The sequence below is a fragment of the Carlito syrichta genome, unplaced genomic scaffold, assembly GCF_000164805.1.
Source record: "Carlito syrichta isolate Samal-C Ts95f unplaced genomic scaffold, Tarsius_syrichta-2.0.1 Scaffold315400, whole genome shotgun sequence".
Classification (NCBI taxonomy): Eukaryota; Metazoa; Chordata; class Mammalia; order Primates; family Tarsiidae; genus Carlito; species Carlito syrichta.
The window spans coordinates 736,295-757,334 of NW_007259496.1; the positions used below are offsets into that span (position 1 = coordinate 736,295).

General features: G+C 42.6%; 1 protein-coding gene across 3 annotated transcripts in view; it reads right to left on the minus strand.

The window, feature by feature from the left end:
* The window catches only part of PRKAG2 (protein kinase AMP-activated non-catalytic subunit gamma 2), a 328,475-nt gene that overhangs the window by 38,919 nt on the left and 268,516 nt on the right, over positions 1 to 21,040 (minus strand). For 2 of the 3 annotated variants that reach the window (XM_021706263.1, XM_008072703.2), the window contains one exon: positions 4,089 to 4,195. In XM_021706263.1, the coding sequence (XP_021561938.1) occupies positions 4,089 to 4,195 (107 nt within the window). The remainder of the gene's footprint in view (positions 1 to 4,088; positions 4,196 to 21,040) is intronic. The other variant, XM_021706264.1, reaches the window with a different exon arrangement.

Genomic DNA, 21,040 nt, shown 5'->3' on the forward strand with positions numbered 1-21,040 from the left:
CAGTCTACCCCCTAGATGTAGCTCCCTTTACGTGTGTTTGATGACGGTCTGGAGAAGCAGATCATCTTCACATTTTGCCGCTGTCATATACACTGAGGCCATGTGATCCCTGGACTGGACAGGCAGAAAGTGGTGGGGCTTTAGGTGCCTCTGTGACATGTGGAGCACTGGAAAGACCCCTTCAGGGTGAAACGCAACTTGCTGCTCCACTCACCACCTGCCATCCATAACACTGGGTGGGCCTTGTAAAGGCAGCACGTACCACGTTTGTGTAGGCTACTTTGACACATGTCTTGAGGGACTCTAAAAGTTGTTTCAGGCAGGGCATGGTGGCTCATGCCTGCAATCCCAGCACTTTGGGAGGCTGAGGCAGAAGACTGCTTGAGCCCAGGAGTTTGAGGCCAGCCTGGGCAATGTAGCAAGACCCTGTCTCTACAAAAACAAAAAAATAAAAATTAAAAGCTGTTTTCAGAGCGAACCAGAGCAAGATCAGACTGCATAGGAAATCCAGACTGCTCTTCCATATGGCTTTACGACCCAGCAAGGTCAATCCTAGGGAAGTTGTATGAAGGCTCTATCTATAAAACATGTACAGGGAAAACATCAAGGGTTAGGGAAGGGGAAAAAAGTCCCAAACAACCATGCCCTCCTGGAGATAATCATTTTCCTTTTGGGAAACAGTTCCTGGCTTACTACAGTCCCTAACAGAGACTGAACACCTAGCCATGAGATGCAAGTGGCCATGCAACCTGAGCACCCCACCGTGAACACAGAACTACCTGCCCCACAAGCCAGATACTGGCATGCACAGCAGCACTCTTTTGCAGGTGGAGACGGAGTTTGTCCAGGCCCATGCATGAGCAGAGGACTCAAGCTGCTCTGACACTGGTGCCTGCAGCATCACCTCACTGCCCTTGATTGACATTCATTTTCTGGGAGCTTTTTATAACAACTGATGGATGGGGGAAAAAAACTGGGCATGGTTCACAGGTGCTTCTCCTGTCGGGCGGGCCCCTGCTAGCACTGGACAGCATGGCTCTTGAGGTAAGTGGTGCAGACAACCCCAGCGGCAGAATCCACTGGAGCACCTGATTTCCACTTTAGGGACACAAATGGTCAGAAGGACAGATCCACATCATCCTTGGGGAAATCCCAGTATGAAGCTTCTGGAAATCTCAAATCGCATGGAACCGAACTATAGGAAGTCAAGTTGGCCTCTCAGAAAACCACAGTTGGAAATGGAAAAGCTGAGGATGAGACAGATGAGCGGCTCTTCCTCTCCCACTCCGGTGGTGGCACCACCTTGCATTCTACTCTCCTCCGCATGTCAGCTCTATTCTCCTGTTCCTGCCTGTCCATCCTTCTTTAGCTTCCTTGCAAATGGTTGATTTTGGCCCCAGACCAGTTACGGCTCTGATTACTTTGGACTCTCAGAATAATAACTTCTGCAGCTCTCTCTTTTTTTTTTTTAAGTAAACAAGTTCTTGACACCTTTTTCATTCTTGTTAATGGTGTTCTATTATATGCCTATACCAGGATTTCTTTAACCAATCTCTGAGTGACAGGCATTCAGGTTGTTTTTGGGACTCTGCTATTTTCTTAGCTCTCGAGGGCATGTCAATGACTATTACTGCAGTCCATGTCTATAAAATTGTCCCCTTTCAAATACATCTTTTACTTTGCTCTAACTATTGCCTAACAACCTTCTCCCTTATTTCCACAGTAATACACTTTAGTTCCTTCCAAGCTAAGAGCCTCACAGGATAAGTGTCTTCTGGGAAATGATGCATGCACAGCTTCTATTAATTAGGGAAGTGATATTTACTAGATCAGTGACCTCAAACATCCATAAAGTCTCACGTTTTTCCTATATTACTCATTAGACTTTTTTGAATTTAGAATTTAGCCAAAATGAGTAATACATGAAAAGTCGGGTAAAAGTCAAATCAGCTATCACTTATTTTTCTGCTGGAGAAATGCCAGCAGTCAGATCTGGAACTTTAAGTAAGTCCTCTGGGAGATGGGGGTGAGGGTAAAATGGGCTGAGCTAGTAGTTCTTTTATTTTGGGAATTCAGAAATTCTAGTTATTTTACTATTGGAATCTGTATTGAGGGTTGTAAAGATCACACATCCTAAAATGACTGCCTACCATTTTCCCTACTATGATATATTTGGATGCTTCCTTTTTTGTATCAAGGACTCAGAGAATCTTAGGGCTTTATGTGGGACCCTGAAGGTTCCATGATCCAAAGTGAATTTAGAAAAGTTGTAGGGCCAGGCTCGGTGGCTCAGCCTGTAATCCCATGCCTTTAGGAGGCTGAGGTGAGTGGATTGCCTGAGCCCGCGGGTTCGAGACCCGCCTCGGCAACTTGGCGAGAACTCATCTCTACAATAAATCAAAAAATCAGCCGGGCGTGGTAGCGCGTGCCTGTAATTCCAGTTACTTGGAAGGCTGAGGCAGAAGGATCGCCGGAGCCCAGCAGGTCAAGGCTGCGGTGGCCAGGAGCAGTCACTGCACTCCAGTCTGGGCGACAGAGTGAGACTCCAACTCAAAAAAAAAAAAAAAAAAAAAGAAAGCTGGGCTCAGTGGGTCAGCCTGTAATCCTGGGCCTTTGGGAGGCTGAGGTGAATGGATTGCCTGAGCCCGCGGGTTCGAGACCCGCCTGGGCAGCAAGACCTCATCTCTACAATAAATAAAAAAATCAGCTGGGCGTGGTAGCGCGTGCCTGTAATTCCGGCTACTTGGAAGGCTGAGGTGGAAGGATCACCAGAGCCCAGCAGGTCGAGGCTGTGGTAGCCGGGAGCGGCCACTGCACTCCAGTCTGGGCGACAGAGTGAGACTCCAACTCAAAAAAAAAAAAAAAAAAAAGAAAAGTTGTAGGATATAAAGCCAATTTACGAAACCCAACTGTGTTTCCATATGTTGACAAGAAACAATTGAAAATGACATTACATAAACACAGAACCATGTTTGTCTTCCTGGGAGCCCTGTGTGGTGGACACAGAATGCAGGCCTGGGCAGTCCTTGGAGGAAGAGCTGTAGGTGTGTGAGTGTGTGTGTGTGGGGGGGGGGGGGCGGGGGAAGCAGGCCACAGCTGGGGGAATTCTGGGGCAGTGTGAGGAGCCAGAAGGACCAGGAAGACCCTGGTGAATCAACTAATGCAAGAGCATGGGCACCTTACAGCCCAGAGTCCCCGAGGGCTCAGGCCAAGCCACCCTCCAGGCCCTTGCTATCTTCCCCTGCCTTGTCCTTTCTTGGATGGTTTCATGGCTTCCCCTGGAGCACATCCTTCCCAAACCACTTGGTCATGAGTTCTCAGCTCAGCATCTACTTCTGGGGAACTCAACTAAAGACAATTCTACTTGGTAATGATACAGAAATAATACACGGAATGTATATAGACATGCGTCTATTTGTACATGAGTTTTATTACACTGAATGTAGCTTGATCATTATAGTGTGTATTATTTAGTATTTTTCATATGTGATTATAAGTCATATGGATATAAACTGAACCGCAATAAGCACAACACCAGCATTTTAATACTAAAATAATCAGCTTTAAAGTTTACACAAAAGAGATCAGTAAAGTTCTCTCTCAAGAGATTACCCACCTTAGCAATTTTCTTCTTTTTAACCAATATTATTTCAAATGTATTTATCATATAGTCTACTAGATAGCCAAGAAAGACAGTCAGGAAGTACTGAGGGAGGCAGTACCATTTAGTGACTAACAGCTCAGGCTCTAACACACATCAAGACAAGCCTGTGTTCAAATTTTCAGATCCCATCACATCCTAGCTCTGCAGATTAAGGACTTAAACTCTAGAATCTATGGATTAAGCTGGGACTTAAGTTCTTAAACGCTAGCATTTGAATTTCCTTATCTGTAGCAAGAGAACAGACACACCACATTCCCTTCCAAGATTGTCATGAAGACTGAGAATTCAGACAAAACTTCAGCACAGTGTCTGATGCATGGAAAGGACTCAGTAAATATCTGTTGGCATTTCTGGATTTAATTTACCAAATAAAGCAGTCACCCAAATAATACACCAAAAATTTATGAAAATTGGGTACACTTACTTGTAATGTAGTATCAAAGACAACAAGCTTTGAACTGGTGGGAACGATGTCATAACACTTGTGTGACCTCATGAATCGCATGTAAACGCCACTTTCTGAATCTTCTGCTAAAAAACAAAAAAGGCAAAATATCAGTAATAATAAAGAACTCTCTTAACCGGATGAAGGTATATAGGTAAACCTACTGCTAAAATACTTGATGGTAAAATATGAAATGTCTTCCCCGTAAGATCAAGGACAAGGCAAATGTGCCTCACTCGATAGTAATTCTATCAACACTGTACTGGAGGTCCTAGCTGGTGCAGTGAGGCAAGGGGAAAAAAAAAAGGGATACATGTTGAAATGGGGAAAAAAACCCACCAAAACAAAACTGTCTTTATTTGCACGCTGTATGATTTTTCTACACAGAAAATACAAAAGAATCTAGAAAAAGTTCCTAAAAAGAATGAGTTCAGCAAGGCCACAGACTGCTGGGTTAACAAAACAAAAATAAAGCTACTAAACAAGGAAAAGCTGAAAGCTTTCCCTTTAAGCTCTGGAACAAGACAAGATGCCCATTCCTGCCGCTTCTGTTCAACATAGTACTGGAAGTCCCAGCCAGAGCAGTTAGACAAGAGAAAGACATAAAAGGCATCCAAAGTGGAAACAAAGAAGTTAGACTGTCCTGTTTGCAGACGACGTGATCTTATGTATAGAAAACCCTAAAAACTCCACCAGAAAACTATTAGAGTTAATAAACGAATTAAGTAAAGCTGCAGGATACAAACTCAACATACAAAAATTAGTAGCACTTCTATAGGCTAATAGAAAACCATCTGAAATAGAAATTTTAAAAAACCAATCACATTTACAATACCTCCCAAAAAATATGCAGTACTTAGGAATTTAACCAAGGAGGTGAAAGATCTCTATGATGAAAACTATAAAACATTGATTAATGAAGTTGAAGAAGACACAAATAAATGGAAAGATATCCTGTGTTCAAGAACTGGAATAATTAATATTGTTAAAATGTCCATACTATCCAAAGTGACTATAGATTTAATGCAATTCCTACCAAAATACTAATGACATTCTTTATAGACACAGAAAAAACAATCCTTAAATTTGTATGAAACAACAAAAGACCCTGAGAATAAGTATCTTGAACAAAAAGAACAAAACTGGAGGAATCACACTATCTGACTTCAAAATACAATACAAAGCTATAGTAACCAAAACAGCATGGTAGTAGCATAAAACAGACCCACAGACCAATAGAATAGAATAGAATAGAATAGAATAGAATAGAATAGAATAGAATAGAAAGCCCAGAAATAAATCCATGCATTTACAGCCAACTGATTTTTGAGAAAGGTGCTAAGAACACACCCTGGGCAAAGGACAATCTCTTCAATAAATGGTGCTGGGAAAACTGAATATCCATAAGCTAGATCCCTGTCTTTCACCAGATACAAAAATAAGCTGAAAAGGAAAAAAAGACTTAAATATAAGACCCACACTATGAAAGTACTAGAAGAAAACATAGAAGAAGCACTTCTTGACTTTGGTCTGGGCAAAGATTTTTATGGATAAAACCTGAAGAAAACAGTGCAACAAAAGCAAAAACAGATAAACTAAAAAGCTTCTGCACAACAAAGGAAATAATCAGAGTGAAGAGATGAACCACATAATGGGGGAGAATATATGTGCAAAGTATACATCTGATAAAAGGTTAATATCCAAAATATATAAGGCACTCAAACAACTCAGTAGCAAAAAACCAAATAACCCAATTAAAAAAAAAATAGGTAAAAGAACTGAAAAAACATTTCTCTAAAGAAGACATACAAATGGCCAACAGGTATATTAAAAAATGGTAGGCTGGGCGCAGTGGCTCAAGCCTGTAATCCCAGCACTTTGGGAGGCCGAGGCAAGTGGACTGCCTAAGCTCAGGGGTTCGAGACCAGCCTGGGCAACTTGGTGAGACCTTGTCTTTACAATAAATCAAAAAATAAGCTGGGCGTGGTAGTATGTGTCTATATTTCCAGCTACTTGGAAGGCTGAGGCGGAAGGATCGTCTGAGCCCAGCAGGTTGAGACTGCTATGGCTGTGGGCATGTCACTGCATTCCAGCATACGTGACAGAGTGAGACTCCAACTCAAAAAAAAAAAAAAAGAGATGGGGGTGAAGCTGGAGGTGTTTCGGATGACACTTTACCTCACTTTCCCTGCGGCTATGTTCTGGATTTCCAATCAGGCCGAGTGGTTTGAAGACTATGTCATACAGTGTAGGAGGGAGTTGTGGCCACCTGAGAAGGAGGGCCAGTGTCAAGAGCTAGAAGAATTGGGTGAGTCTAGGAAGATGCAGGTGCGGCACTGGCCACTTCTACTGCACTAGAGGTGGGTATGCTGCAAGGAAGACAACAACCATGGCTTCTGTCCTCATAGACACTACCAACCAGAGGAGAGAAGAGACATTCACTGTCATCACACTACTACCAGTGCTACCAAGGACAAGCATGGTGTTCGTGAATGAATGGAATCTGCAGCCAGGGAATGAACGGATGGATGTAAGACATTAAAATTAGTGTGCTTCTATTTTTCTTGAAACGTTTATCTACCAGAATATAGGGGTTCTGCACAGAAAGAACTGGAATACAGAAAGTTCTTACAATAACAGCATAAAGTTCTGATCCATATTTGCTATCACTGCTAAGGACGATGTTCTTCACACTGTCAAATGCCCAGTTTCCTTGTAGCCTATTGAGTGTGGGATTTGTGCAGATACAAAAGCCAAAGACCAGTGCAGTCAAGCCTATGTTACAAATTAACTGCTAAATCTATACTGCTAAAATTCAAATGAAAAAAATAAAGAGGGAAACTAACTATTATAAAATGTAACAATCCAGCCATAGTGGCTCATGCCTATAATCCCAGCACTTTGGGAGGTGGAGGAGAGAGGACTGCCTGAGCCCAGGGATTCGAGACCAGTCTGGGCAACATGGCGAGATCTCATCTCTACAATAAGTAAAAAAAAATTAGCCAGGCATGGTGGTGTGCGCCTGTAGTTCCAGCTACTTGGAAGACTGAGGTGGAAGGATCACCTAAGTTCAGCAGGTTGAGGCTGCGGTGGCTGTGAGTGTGCCACTGCACTCCAGGCTGGGTGACAGAGTAAGACTCTGACTCAAAAAAAAAAAAAAAAAAGGTAACAATCCATTTTCAGAAAGGAAAATTTAAAAGATATTTTGTTCATTAGTTAAGACTTTTCATAAAAGGAGCAAACATAATATAGATGTCAAAATCACTATACAAATATGTAGAATAAAATTTTAAAATTCGATGGACACGTGCGTGGGTTGTGGAGCCCTCCCCTAGTTCAGATAGTTCCAAGTCTATCTTGGCTTTGACTTTTCACCAGGTCTTCCCAGAACTTCCTTCACACACAGGCAGCCTCCAAGTCAGCTGCAGAGTTGTGGGAGCCAGATTCTTGGACCTCCCTGTACACGTGCTCCCTCAGCCAGCCAGGGAGGTATGGAGAGCCGGGCTTTCTGGTTCTTTCCTGTGTACACATATGGCCTCCTGGGCCGTGGGAGACCTGTTTTCCATCATCAACATCTTACATTAGTATGGTACATTGGTTACAGCTAATGACCCAATAAAATAATAATGAACTGGCTGAGCGTGATGGCTCACACCTATAATTTCAGCACTTTGGGAGGCTGAGATGGGAGGACTGCTTGGGCCTAGGAGTTTTAGATCAGCCTGGGCACTATAGCAAGATGCTGTCTCTACAAAAAATAAAAAAATTAGCCAGGTATGGTGGCACATGCCTATAGTTGCAGCCACTCGAGAGGCTGAGGTGGAAGGATCGCCTGAGCCCAGGAGGTTGAGGCTGGGGCGAGCCGTGATTGTGCCACTACACTCCAGTCTGAGCCACAGAGTGAGACCCCCAACTCAAAATAATAACAACAAATTATTAACAGAAGTCCTCACATCATTCAGATTTCTTTAGTTTTTCCTTAACATCCTTTTTGTGTCCCAGGATTCCCCATGATAGTAAGTCACGCCTCCTTAGGCTTGGATGTGACATTTTCCCTCAGCCAGCCAGGGAGGTATGGAGAGCCGGGCTTTCTGGTTCTTTCCTGTGTACACATATGGCCTCCTGGGCCGTGGGAGACCTGTTTTCTTGGATGTGACATTTTCTCAGACCTCCCTTGTTCTAACAGCCTTGACAGCTATGAAGTGGACTAGTCAGGTGCTGTGGAGGTTTCCCCTTGATTGGTGTATGTATGAAGTTTTTCTCATGATTAAACTGGGGGGTCTGGGTTTGGAGGAGAATCTACAATATTCTTTAAAAGGTGAAATGCTTGACCAAAGCAAAATGTTAACTATTTAAAACAAATATAATAAAATTTCTGTTGATTTGGAATAAGGTCAGATTGCTGAAGTAATAAAATAACAACAATAACAACAGAAATATGAGTATTTTAAGTTAGAAAAATAAAATATATTATACAATGTCCTTCCTTTTCTGTGTTGGTTTCTCCACACTTAACATAAATTTTCATAAATAATACATAATTTACACCATAATGTAAATAATACAAATGGTGTACCTATAACCAGAAAATTTATGCACTTGGACTTGCAGAAAGAAATGCATTAAAATAGAGAGAAAACAAGATTAATTTGGAGTTAAAACAAAACAAAACAAAATCCACCCAAACCATTCAACAACAGGTTTTTTGAAACACATTATTAAAATTCCTGAGAAGGCAAGAAGTTCAAACTCACAATATTCAAAAGGTAACTGGGGTTAAGATATCACAATGTCCCATTCTTGCTTTCATTATTTTAAACGTTACTGGGTAGAAGCATAATACAGAGTATCACACTGGCACCTGAGTTACTGGTCTACGAAAGGAAGGTGCCTGTTTGTGGACTGCTGTTAAATTTTAGTGCTCTTTCTATAGTATGCTAACCCAGTATCTTCATTCAGGGCAGTTGCTAAAGAGTAATACTGGGAAGTAGCAAGTATATAGTAAAGTGCTTAATTTATAAACATTAACAACAAAATTTTAAAAATGCAACATATGAGTTCAAATGCAAGTTAATTATAAATACCAAATAGGGATATGTGGAAGTAAATATTTCCCTTGCTAAAAAACAGACCTGATTACATACCACCCTTGGCTCCTCCCTGCATACAAAATATTCTCCACCTCATTCAAGGTTTCTAGAAATCTAACTCTAACCTACCTTTCCAGTCTCATCTCCTATTACATCCTCTGGGAATCTCATACACTTTTTCCTTTTCAAAGGAAGCTTTTGAACTTCCTGGATGCGCCACTTACATTTCTGTTCTGTGACTTTGCACACATTATATTTTCTTCCAAAACTTTCCCTTGCCTACGATGGTCTACTGACATCCTGCTTGCCTTTCTGCAGTGAGCGGAAGAGTGGCCTCCTGCAAAAGCTATGTCCACCAGAAACATCAGAATGAGACCTTATTTGCAATAAGGGTCTTTGCAGATGTAATTAAGGTGAGGATCTTGAGATGAGGTTATCCTGGATTGAGGTGGGTCCTAAATTCAATAGTATGTGTCCTTATTAAAGAAAGATGGCTGGGCACGGTGGCTCATGCCTATAATCCCAGCACTTTGGGAGGCAGAGGCAAGAGGATTGCCTGAGTCTGGGGTTTGAGACCCGTCTGGGCAACTTGGCAAGACCTCATCTCTACAATAAATAAAAAAATTAGCCAGGCATGGTGGCATGCGCCTGTAGTTCCAGCTACTTAGAAGGCTGAGGTGGAATGATCATGTGAGCCCAGCAGGTTGCGGCCGTGGTGGCTGTGAGTGTGCACCACACTCCAGCCTAGGCAACAGAGTAAGACTCCGGCTCAAAGAAAGAAAGAGAGACGATACTGAGAGAAACAGAGAGAAAGGCCATGTGACGACAGAGGCAGAGACTGGGGGGAAGCAGCTACTTGTGAACAGACACCAAGGAGTGCCAGCAACCACCAGGAGCTAAGAGAGAGGCCTGGATAGATTTTCTCTCAGAGCCTCCAGAGAGAACTGACCCTGCTGAGAACTTATTCCAGACTACTAACCTCCAGAACTTTGAGAGAACACATTTCTGTTGTCTAAGCCACCAAATTTATGGTAATTTGTTTTCGCAGCCTCAGGAAACTAATATACCTACAAAGTTCAGTTCAAACACCACTTCCTCCCCTAACACCTTCCCTTAAAGCCCCTCAAGTCAATTATTTGCTCAGTTTCAACACGCCCATGAGTGTTTTGTGGGTAATCCACTTTTGGAGTCATACATGCTTTATACTAAGGTTATAGGTTGCCTTTTCCTGTAGACTGTGAGCTTTTGGGGGCAGTGGACATGCCCTGCTCTTCTTTGCAATTCCAGGTACCTGGAAGGTTCCCTGTAGATGTAAGGCAAGAGTTAACGCCTGCCAAACTGTATGTTACTCAAAGATGCATAGGTCGAATGCAAGAGAAGCAAATATGGATCTAAGATTAACCTATTACATTTCTGTCCTCAGAGAAAAAAATGATAACAAATCATGCATGTTTAAAAGAATACTGGTGAATCTAAATTTAATAACCAGTAAAAAAAAACAACAAACTTTATTTATATACCTTTATAAGATTAAATGACTGGAGAGGATTTTTTTTTTTTGGGGTCAGAAAAAATAATTCTATGGAATATGGAAGTGCCCCATGAAATTTTTTAAAGTCTTTTTTTAATTAAGAGGTGGGGTCTTCACTGTTGCTCAGACTGGCCTCAAGTAATCCTACTGCCTTAGTCTCTTGCGTAGCTGGGAGTATAGGTATATGCCACTGTGTTTGGCTTGTAGTTTTTTTTTTGTTTTTTTTTAACACATTTGTGACCACTGATGTGAATTTATGTCATTCTAAATTCTGTTTCCTGGTTGCTGCTGACATGAATTTACCTCATTGTGGAAGACTGTCTTTCAGGTTTATAAATCTGAATAAAAATACAAAGTATGGAATGCTAGTCAGAGTGGTGTCTGAGGCAAATACTGGATATATCTGCAACTTTTAGCTGTATTGTGAAAAAGGTGACAATTTGGAAAAGACCATTTCACTTGTGCTTAATGAGGTTTGCAGCAACCAGCTTCAGATTTTTTTTATTTCACCCATTCTCAGTATTAGGAAAGTGAAAAATATGCTGGTCATGAATGTGTTAAAATGAAACAGTATTGACTTAAATAAAGCTTTAAAATGTTTGCAAGTATATTTTACATTGAAGCTATTTTCTAATTCTATTGGAGCAAAAAAAATGTAGTTGAATTGAATAAGATTGCAGGAGACCATAAAATGTTCACATTACCATATATGCACTTTTTAAAAATCTGCAAATATAACAACTTGACAAATCACGTTTCAGAGATACTCACTACAGTCATAAATTACTTTTTCTGCAATCTAGTTACATAGGATTTTAATTTAGAAAGAATTTGTAAAAAGAAAAGAATTGTAAGATGGTGCAATCCTTTGGTCTTCTTGACCTTTACTCTATAAAAATGAAGAGGACAGACTGTCATTGATACTTTGTTAGTCAAGCAAAAATATTACAGTTTAATTTAAAAGATAGATACTAGGATGAAACAGCCTTACTTTTATACACCTTAATCAAATTAAGAGCAGGATGGAAGATGAAACAACGACTGGAAAATGGATTTCAAGGTATCCTATTTATAAAGATAACAAATACTGTAATCAATCCATTACTAACTGAATGGTTACCATCCATCCCAGGTTTTCTCACCACTGAATACTGGAAACACTAACTCAGTGAGTGCTAAGAGATCCTGAGAAGCAGAACTCCCCTCCCATCATTAAGTTCTCCTTATTTCTTGTGGTCCAGTCCTGTTACTCTAATTTATTTTATAAGGAGGATTGTTGTAGCACTCCTGTAGTCTCAGTTACTCGGGAGGCTGATGCAGGAGGATCACTTGAGTCCAGGAGGTTGAGGCTGTGGTGAGCCATGATTATGCCACTGCACTCCAGCCTGGGTAACAGAGCGAGATACTGACTCAAAATAAATAAATAAATAAATAAAAGGAAAGAAAATAAAAGAAAGGGTTTTAGGTCAAAGGCAATGCGGGGCTTTGGAGAGGTCACCCTGTTCCTGGATCTGCTCCTTAGTTTCAACATTTAAGCAACTGGATTAAGCATCAAGTCTTCTAGGGACTTGACGGCTCCAGCTAAATAAATGAGTAAGCAACGAGGTAACTGAAATACCAATTAACTGGTAAAGAGAAAGAAGTCAGATGAAAGATAAAAGCCTGCTTTGTAAGCACAGTCTCAGAAAGGCATGATTTAACTGATCAGTGAGGCACCGACCTAGCAGAGCGGAGAGCCCACCCCACAGGGGACGGTAACAGCAGGGAAGGCTAGTGGCGGTAACAGCAGGGAAGGCTAGTAACACATCTGCTTTCTAGAAAAGATAGTGTCGCACTTCTGCTGCGCTAGCTTTCACATACGTTTTTCTCAGATGATATTAAGATAGTGAAAACAGCAGTCTCTGGAAGCATCAATGTTTTCCTCACTTCATCACTTTTTGTGCTCACTTTTGCTGGAGGGCAGCATCATCAGTATTTCGGAAGCAACTTTTTTTGTTGTTGTTGAGTTGGAGTCTCACTCGGTCACCCAGACTGGAGTGCAGTGGCCGCTCCCGGCCACCGCAGCCTTGCCTGCTGGGCTCCGGCGATCCTTCTGCCTCGGCCTTCCAAGTAGCCGGAATTACAGGCATGCGCTACCACGCCCAGCTGATTTTTTGATTTATTGTAGAGATGAAGTCTTGCTGCCCAGGCGGGTCTCAAACCTGCGGGCTCAGGCAATCCACACACCTCAGCCTCCCAAAGGTGCGGGATTATAGGCTGAGCCAACGAGCTCGGCTTACAGAAGCAACTTTATCAAACATGGGACTTTTGACATTGGAGTTAAGTGCAAAGAGAAAGAAAAGAATCTAATCATGCTCTCAGCACTTTTCCCCCAGGATGCCCTGCCCTCTGTTGATCCTGCCCTCAGGTCTGGATACTGTCGTGTGCTCTACAGGGTGAATACAGACCACCAGAATTCCTTCTTGCAGGATGTTCATATTTTAGTCCTTATCTGTAATGATGAAATGAAAGGTTCATGCTTTGTTAAAGAGCTTTTAGATATCAGGCCTGTCACCTGTAAAATCATGCTGCAGAGACCTAGATTATAGCCCTCACCTTACTGACCCAACACAAGTGTACGGGGCAGCTGGAAACCCCACGCACCAGAGCCCTGCCTAGGTGGGACACTGCCATCATCAGTCACTGAGCAGCAACCTGAGGACCCTCCTGCTTCCACCTATTCTTTCTCCACATCAGGTGCAGGAGCTGCTGGTTCCATCCCCACCCATCACCCCAGTTCTGTGCACTGCCTGGTGGCTGTCACCAAGTGCAGAGTTCTGCCTAGCTTACCTGCCTTCTGCCTGCCTATGCCTGTTTCCAAAGATAATACTCAGTTGACTGACTATGGGACAATTTCTGAAGGCATGGATGTGGGGGAAGACCCCAAGAAATAGTACAATACCTGGGAGGTGTTACCAGTCCTGGACCTGGAGGATGGTGTGGGGGAGGAAGAGTTTGAAAACCTAGAAGGACAGAGAATCAGGGAGAGCCAGTCACCTTGAATGGAGCAGTGACCTTCAGTCGAGGAATCCTGCCAGGCAGAGGCAGCCTCCCGAGGGAATAGCTGTCTGGCCTCCTGCAGGGGCTCCCCGCTGGCCAAGCTCACAGGACACCAGGGAGTGGGAGCCCTTCCAACATGTCCACATGCCAGTCTCCTTGGAAGATGAAGTGTGAATTCAGAGGGAAAACAGAAGCTAGCTGGTGGGCTCCAATACTGGGCAGACAGAAAAGGGAGAACTCAGACTGACGCAGTATCTTCTACAATAATATGCTAGTTCATTTAAAGTTTATTTTCAGAAATAATTATTTAAAATAGTAATAGGAGACATGAGGATATTTTCTAAACATAATAATAATGACATATATGGGCTGAGCATCCCAAATCTGAAAATCCAAAATCCAAAATGCTGTAAAATCCGAAACGCTCTTCTGAATGCTGACATGATACTCAAAAGAAATGTTCATTGGAGCATTTCAGATTTTGGATTTTCGGATTAGGAAGATCAACTGGTAAATATAATGTCAATATTCTAAAATCCCCAAACGTCTGGAATCCAAAACATTTCTATATCATGCATTTAAACTATGCAACACACAACCTGTAAGAGCTAACATTTAGTGAGCACTTAGCATGTGCTACAGCACTGCTCTGAGTACTTGACGTCATGTCTGCGATGTGCTGCAAGGGAGGTACAATTATTACCCCCGCTTTACAGATGAAGAAGCTGAGGCACAGAGGGGATCTAATAACTTCCTCCAAAGTAACACTGCACTACTAATATGTAACATAGCTAGAAATGTGTACATAGGCCATCAGTATTCTGATATTCTAGAAGACTGTGCAGTACAGAGGTTGAGCTTGGGCAGAATCAATTCAATGTTGTTAAAAACAAACTACAAATAACAAAGTGACAGATAAAAGCAAAGTAAGTACCTTGGGGTCTTGGGGCAAAGGGTGAAGACAAGGCCTGACTTACACCCCAGAATAAAAATGAGGGGCCAACATAGAGCGGGATGCGGGTCTACGGGACAACTGAGGCAGGTCAGGGTCAGCTCCAGCCCTGGGAAAGGCTCACAGGATGCACCTTGTTCTTTGTTGTTTCTGGAAATTCTTTAGATCCATTCCCTGCTGTTGCAGGCAGGCTCATCCTTGGCTGTTCTCTCTGGGAGGCCTCTTTCACACACAGTTCTCTTACTTGCAACTCTCAAATCCCTCCCGTTCCATCATTCCATCGACCAACTCCCTGCTCTCACTGGAGCCAACAGCGGGGTGCCCCATTCCCACAGCCACACCACATGGAGCCCCAACATGACCTCTCAGGGATGGTGATGATGTGTCCAGCCACACCTCAAAGACAGGGAGAGGGACTCTGGGCAGAGATCAGGGCCCCTTAGATCCTGGTGGCCCAGGAGGTGGCAGGTGGCTCAGCAGGAGTGAGAGACAGAGAAGCAGAAACAGAGTGCAGAGAGGTTTGTGGGGTGGTTACACAGGCAGCTAATGCCAGGTTGAGGAGTCTGGATTTGATCTGGGAGGGAATGGAGGCATGCACTTTGGGTTAGAGAGAGAAAAGAGGGAGAGAAATCCAAGGGGTAACACCTAGACTGCCCCTTTGGTCACACATCTCTCCGCTGCCGTGCTTGTTTGTTCTCCCTTTCCCTCTGGCCCCTCATGAACTTGTTCTCTCCTCCTTCCTCCACGGAAAAGAAGAAAAACACATCTCCACTTGAACTTGCTGGCATTTAGCTCCACTCCACAGCCTTTCTTTCAAAGTAAACCTCTCCAAGTGGGGGTCTATGACCCACAGTATACTTCACAAGGACTCCTCTTGTTCCGCACTGTGAAACGGCTCCACCCAGCACTCTGCCCCCTCACCAATGATGTCCTGGCATGAATCCTAATGGCTTCTTACAGATCTCCATGCCAACCACCACCTGTATGGCATTGGTCTCTCAACCTCACATTCTTCACCTTTATACCAGGGTAAAAGCAGGTCCCTCGAAGGGTAGCTCTAAGCATCGAGAAAGATGCTTTTAAGAAAGCACCCAGGAGCTACAAATGCCGGCTTCCTCCACATCAGTAACAAAGTTCTCCACAGGATGGTTTTGCCTCAAGGGGGATGCTGAGTAATACCTGGAGACATTTTGCTTGTTATGACCTGGAGGTGGGCTCTACGAGCATAGAGGCCAGTGGGCTGCAGCCCATCCTCCAGCGCACAGGTTGGCCCAAGAAGTCTTGCTCTGACCACCCTGGCATCTGCGGTGACCTTCGTTGTGCTGGCCACCTCTCCTCCTGTCTCTTTTCCTAAGTGTCCTTTCTTTTCACAAACGTGTCCACTCTCTAAGAGTTTATTCTCAGCCATTAGCCTTTCCCTCTCTCTCTAAGCCCTCACTCAGAGGTGCCAATCCAAGCCAGGTGTGCAAGACGGACAAAGGCAGAGGGTGAGGAAACAGAGCACTCAGGGTATCAGGTGGGGGGACTACAATGGCAAGAGACTGCAGGTGGTGTGGAGGCCCCTCACTGGTGAGACTCAGAAAGAAGGACAAAGGATTACGGTGATGGCTCCTGTCCCTGAGAGAAGGTCCTGTAGGCAACAGGAAATCGTTGGCGGGGGTGTACCATGTAGGGAAGTGCTGGGCTTAGAGCTGTGCTCTCCAACAGACAACCATTCCAGTCTCTGTGTTCAGGGCAGATCAAGAAGGACCAGACCAGAGAGGAGACAACAGAGCAAGAACTAAGATAAGGCATAGGGAAGGGCCCCAGAACCCTTACTGAGAGTGTTTCACAGAGCTGCACAGGCACACAATTCAGTAAGGGGGGAGGTAAGAGGACAGACAGATGCTGGCTTCGATGCACTGCCCTGATTCTCTAAAGACGATGCTGCACCTTCAGCGCCACAGAGAATTGTCTTCTCCAGGCCAAATGGCCACATCTACCACTCTAACCCTAGCCACACCAACACAAAGAGCACAATCAGAGCCTCTGGGTGCAGAAGAGAGCAGCTGCTCACCTTCTCACTCTCATCAGCTCCTGCCCTTGTGCTGTCCTAAGTCAACTACTGACTCCCCCAGGCGAGCAAAAGGGCTGGTTAGTCAGTTTAATTTGACAGGGGTGGGGGTGCCAAGGGAACTGGAAGGGCGGAAGAATGGGTGTAAGGCTCAGAGGAGCAGCAGCTTCTTCTCAGGGACCGGCTTTGAAGATGCTGTCTAGCCTGAGGGAGGCTCTGCTGGGCCAGTGCAGGCAATGAAGTCAGGAGGAAACACACACATGCGCACACACAAATGCACATGCACGCACACAGTAGATACCAAGCAAAACCCCTATCTCTTTTATTTATAATGACTGAATATTCTATTTTAAAGCACATATTAATTTACTAATTCCTAGATTCAAGACTTGTGTTAGAGCTGAGTGTGTAAGAATGAAAGGCATTTAAAAACGAATTTTACACACTGTCCCAAGTTTCACTCAAAAAACCCCAAACCAAAACACCTGGCTCCTTATCCTCAATTCCCACAAGTTTAACTTAACATACTCACAAATAAAAACATCATCAGCCGGGCATAGTGGCTCAAGCCTGTAAACCCAGCACTTTGGGAGGCCAAGGTGAGAGAACTACCTGAGTTCAGGGCTTCGAGACCAGCCTGGGCAACATGGTGAGACCTTGTCTCTACAACAAATCAAAAAATTAGCTGTAGGTCGAGGTTGCAGAGGCCATGAGCATGCCACTGCACTCCAGCCTGGGTGACAGAGTGAGACTCCGACTCAAAAAAACAAAACAAAACAAAAAACATTATCAATATGTTAGTCATTGAAATATGTATCTTTTATACTTTATTCCACATTTAGAAAGATAAGTTTATTATATTCATATTGTGTTTTCTCTTTTTAGAAAACTGTTTAAAATATTTGAGCTGGAGATAAGCAAAAAAAAAAAAGGAACTTGAAAATTAAGAATATATCTTTAAAAAGTAGGCCTGGGGATGCGGCTTACGCTTGCAATCCCAGTACTTTGGGAGGCTGAGGGGGTAGGATTGTTTGAGCCCAGGGGTTCAAGACCAGCCCAGGCAACATAGTGAGATCTCGTCTCTACAAAAAATTTAAAAATTAGCTAGGTGTGGTGGTGTGCACCTGTAGTCCTAGCTACTCAGGAGGCTGAGGCAGAAGGATTGCCTGAGCAAGGCTGTGGTGAGCCGTGATTGTGCCACTGTACTCCAGCCTGGGTGACAGAATGAGATGCTGACTAAAAAAAAAAAAAAAAAGAAGAAAGGAAAAGAAAAAAATTAAACTCATACAAAAATTTCTAAGGTGCCTAGGAACATGAATAGCACAAGGGCAAACCTAAAATATAATTTTACAGAACTTATGGTTATGAGGCAGTAAAATAAATGAAGTCCACTAGTTTTTTCCTTTGCATACTTTTTACATTTGGTTTCATACATGTGGGTGGGCAAATGTGTATATGGCCAAAAAACCCAAAAAACCCCTCAACATGTGCTTTTCTAAATTAGGGGGACAGAAAAGGGTCATCAGGAAAGAAGAAAAAGTAGACGCACAATCAAGGCGGTTTGCCCAATTAGTTCAAAGGGAGTTGCAATAAATGCCCAAGGAAAGTCACAGACAGACAAAGCAGTAACCTTGAAATTATACGTGGTTCCCATTAGAGTTTTAGAATGGCTTTGTGTATAATTCTAGGAACTACCTAATTAGAGCATCTACCACAGCCGATGTTTCCTCTTTTTCAGGAAACAGAAACCAAGCCGCAAGTTGAAGATATAGTAACGATCAAGGTTAGTTCACAGAGATAAAGTGCTATGAATTAGACAGGCCAGGAGAGTAAGAAACACCCTGAAACTTATAATATCGGTTGAGCATTTCTAATCTGAAAATATAAAATCCAAAAAGTTCCAAAATCTGAAACAAGTTATTCTGAGTGCATTATTCTTTCACTGTGTTAATGTATGTCATATTTTTTACTGTTAAGTACTCATGTATGAATAAATGTAAAAACAAAAAACAAAAAACGATTGCTTATTGTAGCATATAATTCAGAGTCAGGAATGGAGGTGATACCAAGCAACCAGAGATTATCCATAGACTGTCCACATAGGTGGCTGAGGCAGTAACACCTTTACTTTCTGATGGTTTAAAGTACACAGAATTATTTCATACACAAAATTATTCACAATATTGTATAAAGTTATCTTTGGGCAATAAGTATATGTTTGAAACATAAGTGGATTTCATGTTTAGACTTGGGTCCCATTTCCAAGATATCTCATTATGTATATGCAAATATTCCAAAATCTGAAAAAATCCAAAATCCAAAACACTTCTGGGCCCAAGCATTTGGGATAAGGGAGACTCAACCTGCACCAGGCACTACACAGCTGCTGCTCCTGCTGGCTGACATCAGGTACACTTCCAGCGATTTAGAGACATTTCCTTCAGTAGCTCATGTGACCAGATGGGAAAAATAAAAAAATAAAAATGATGATGAGGAAGAAGCTGTTTCCTTCTATCCCTAGATTAAGAAATTCTTAAAAGAAATATATGTGGTTATTATTATTATTATTTTAGGTGGAGTCTCACTCTCGCCCAGGTTGGAGTACAGTGTGTAGCACAATCTCGGCTCACCACAGCCTTGGCCTCCTGGGCTCAGGCAATCCTTCTACCTCAACCTCCCAAGTAGCTGGGATTACAGGCACATGCCACCATGCCCAGCTAATTTTTTTACTTTTTGTAGAGATGAGGTCTTGCTATATTGCCCAGGCTAGTCTCAAACTCCTGAGCTCAAGCAATCTTCCTGCCTTGGCCGCCCATTGCAGCATGAGCCACCACACCTGGCCAAGAAATATATGTTGAATTTTATTAATTTCAGTCTCTACTGAGATCATCACAGGTTTTTCTCCTTTATATGCTGTTGACATTGACTCCTTAATAGGTTCCTCGAACACCTGAGCTCAAGCAATCTTCTGCCTCAGCCTCCCAAGTAGCTGGGACTAGATTATTTAGTAGATTTCTTAATATACTGAAGCATATTTGCATTCCTAAGATTAGCCTTGCTTGGCCACAATATTTTAGGCTTTCAAGTCTCACATGGCTCAGTTTACTAGTGTTTATTTAGTAGTTTTGCCCATATTTTTAGTGTACAATTGATCATTTGTTTTCTTTGTGTGCTACCTCCTCTGGTTTTGAGTAGGTTAGCCTCACAGAATGAGCTGAGAGTGTTCCATCTTTTCCTATGCTCTAAAATAATTTAAATAATCAAGCAATTAACTGTTCCTGAAAAGTTTTACAGAATTAACTAGACTGAATAGCATGTCTCTTTTGTAACAGAAGAGGAAGAGTTAAGACCTTTGAATTACTTTTTTTTTTTTTTAAAGAAAGCAGCTTTATAGGGATATAATTGTCATCCAATGGTTTACCTGTTTATAGTGTATGACCCAAATTAATTATTTTTAATTTCTTCTATGGTGATTGATGAAAAGAATAATTAACCAGGAAAATACAAGCTGGTAAAATTTATTTAAGAAATGATTGGTATTACATGTCCTCATTCATAAGTGGACCTTGAATGACTATTGTAATACTATAAGAAAGGGATTGGCAGTAGTGGGAAACTGCCAGGGAAGGGCGGGGGCAGGACTGGCAGTAGTGGGAAACAGCCGGGGAAAGGGGGGCACACCTCACCAACAAGGGTACTTGCATAATGAACATTTGTATACCTAACCCTGAATTGTACCCAACATATTTAAAATAAAAGATTAAATAAAATAAAATAAAAATAAAAAAGAAATGATTGAAAAAGATTTAGAATGTACTGATATACTTTGATATATTCAGTTTTCTTTCTTTCAATATTATTTTTTAAAACATGTGTTTCTTTCTTTCTTTTTTTTTTTGTTTTTGAGTTGGAGTCTTACTCTGTCGCCCAGACTGGAGTGCAGTGGCATGCTCCTGGCCACCGCAGCCTCGACCTGCTGGATTCTGGTGATCCTTCCACCTCAGCCTTCCAAGTAGCTGGAACTACAGGCACACGCTACCATGCCTGGCTAATTTTTGATTTATTGTAGAGACGAGGTCTTGCCAAGTTGCCTGGGTGGGTCTCGAACCCGCAGGCTCAGGCAATCCACTCGCCTCAGCCTCCCAAAGGCTGAGCCACGGAGCCAGGCCAAAACCTGTGTTTCTAGTTAAGCCTCTCTTATTTCTAATGTATTGTAGTTTCACTCTTTTCTTTTTTTTTTTTTTTGAGTTGGAGTTTCACTCGGTC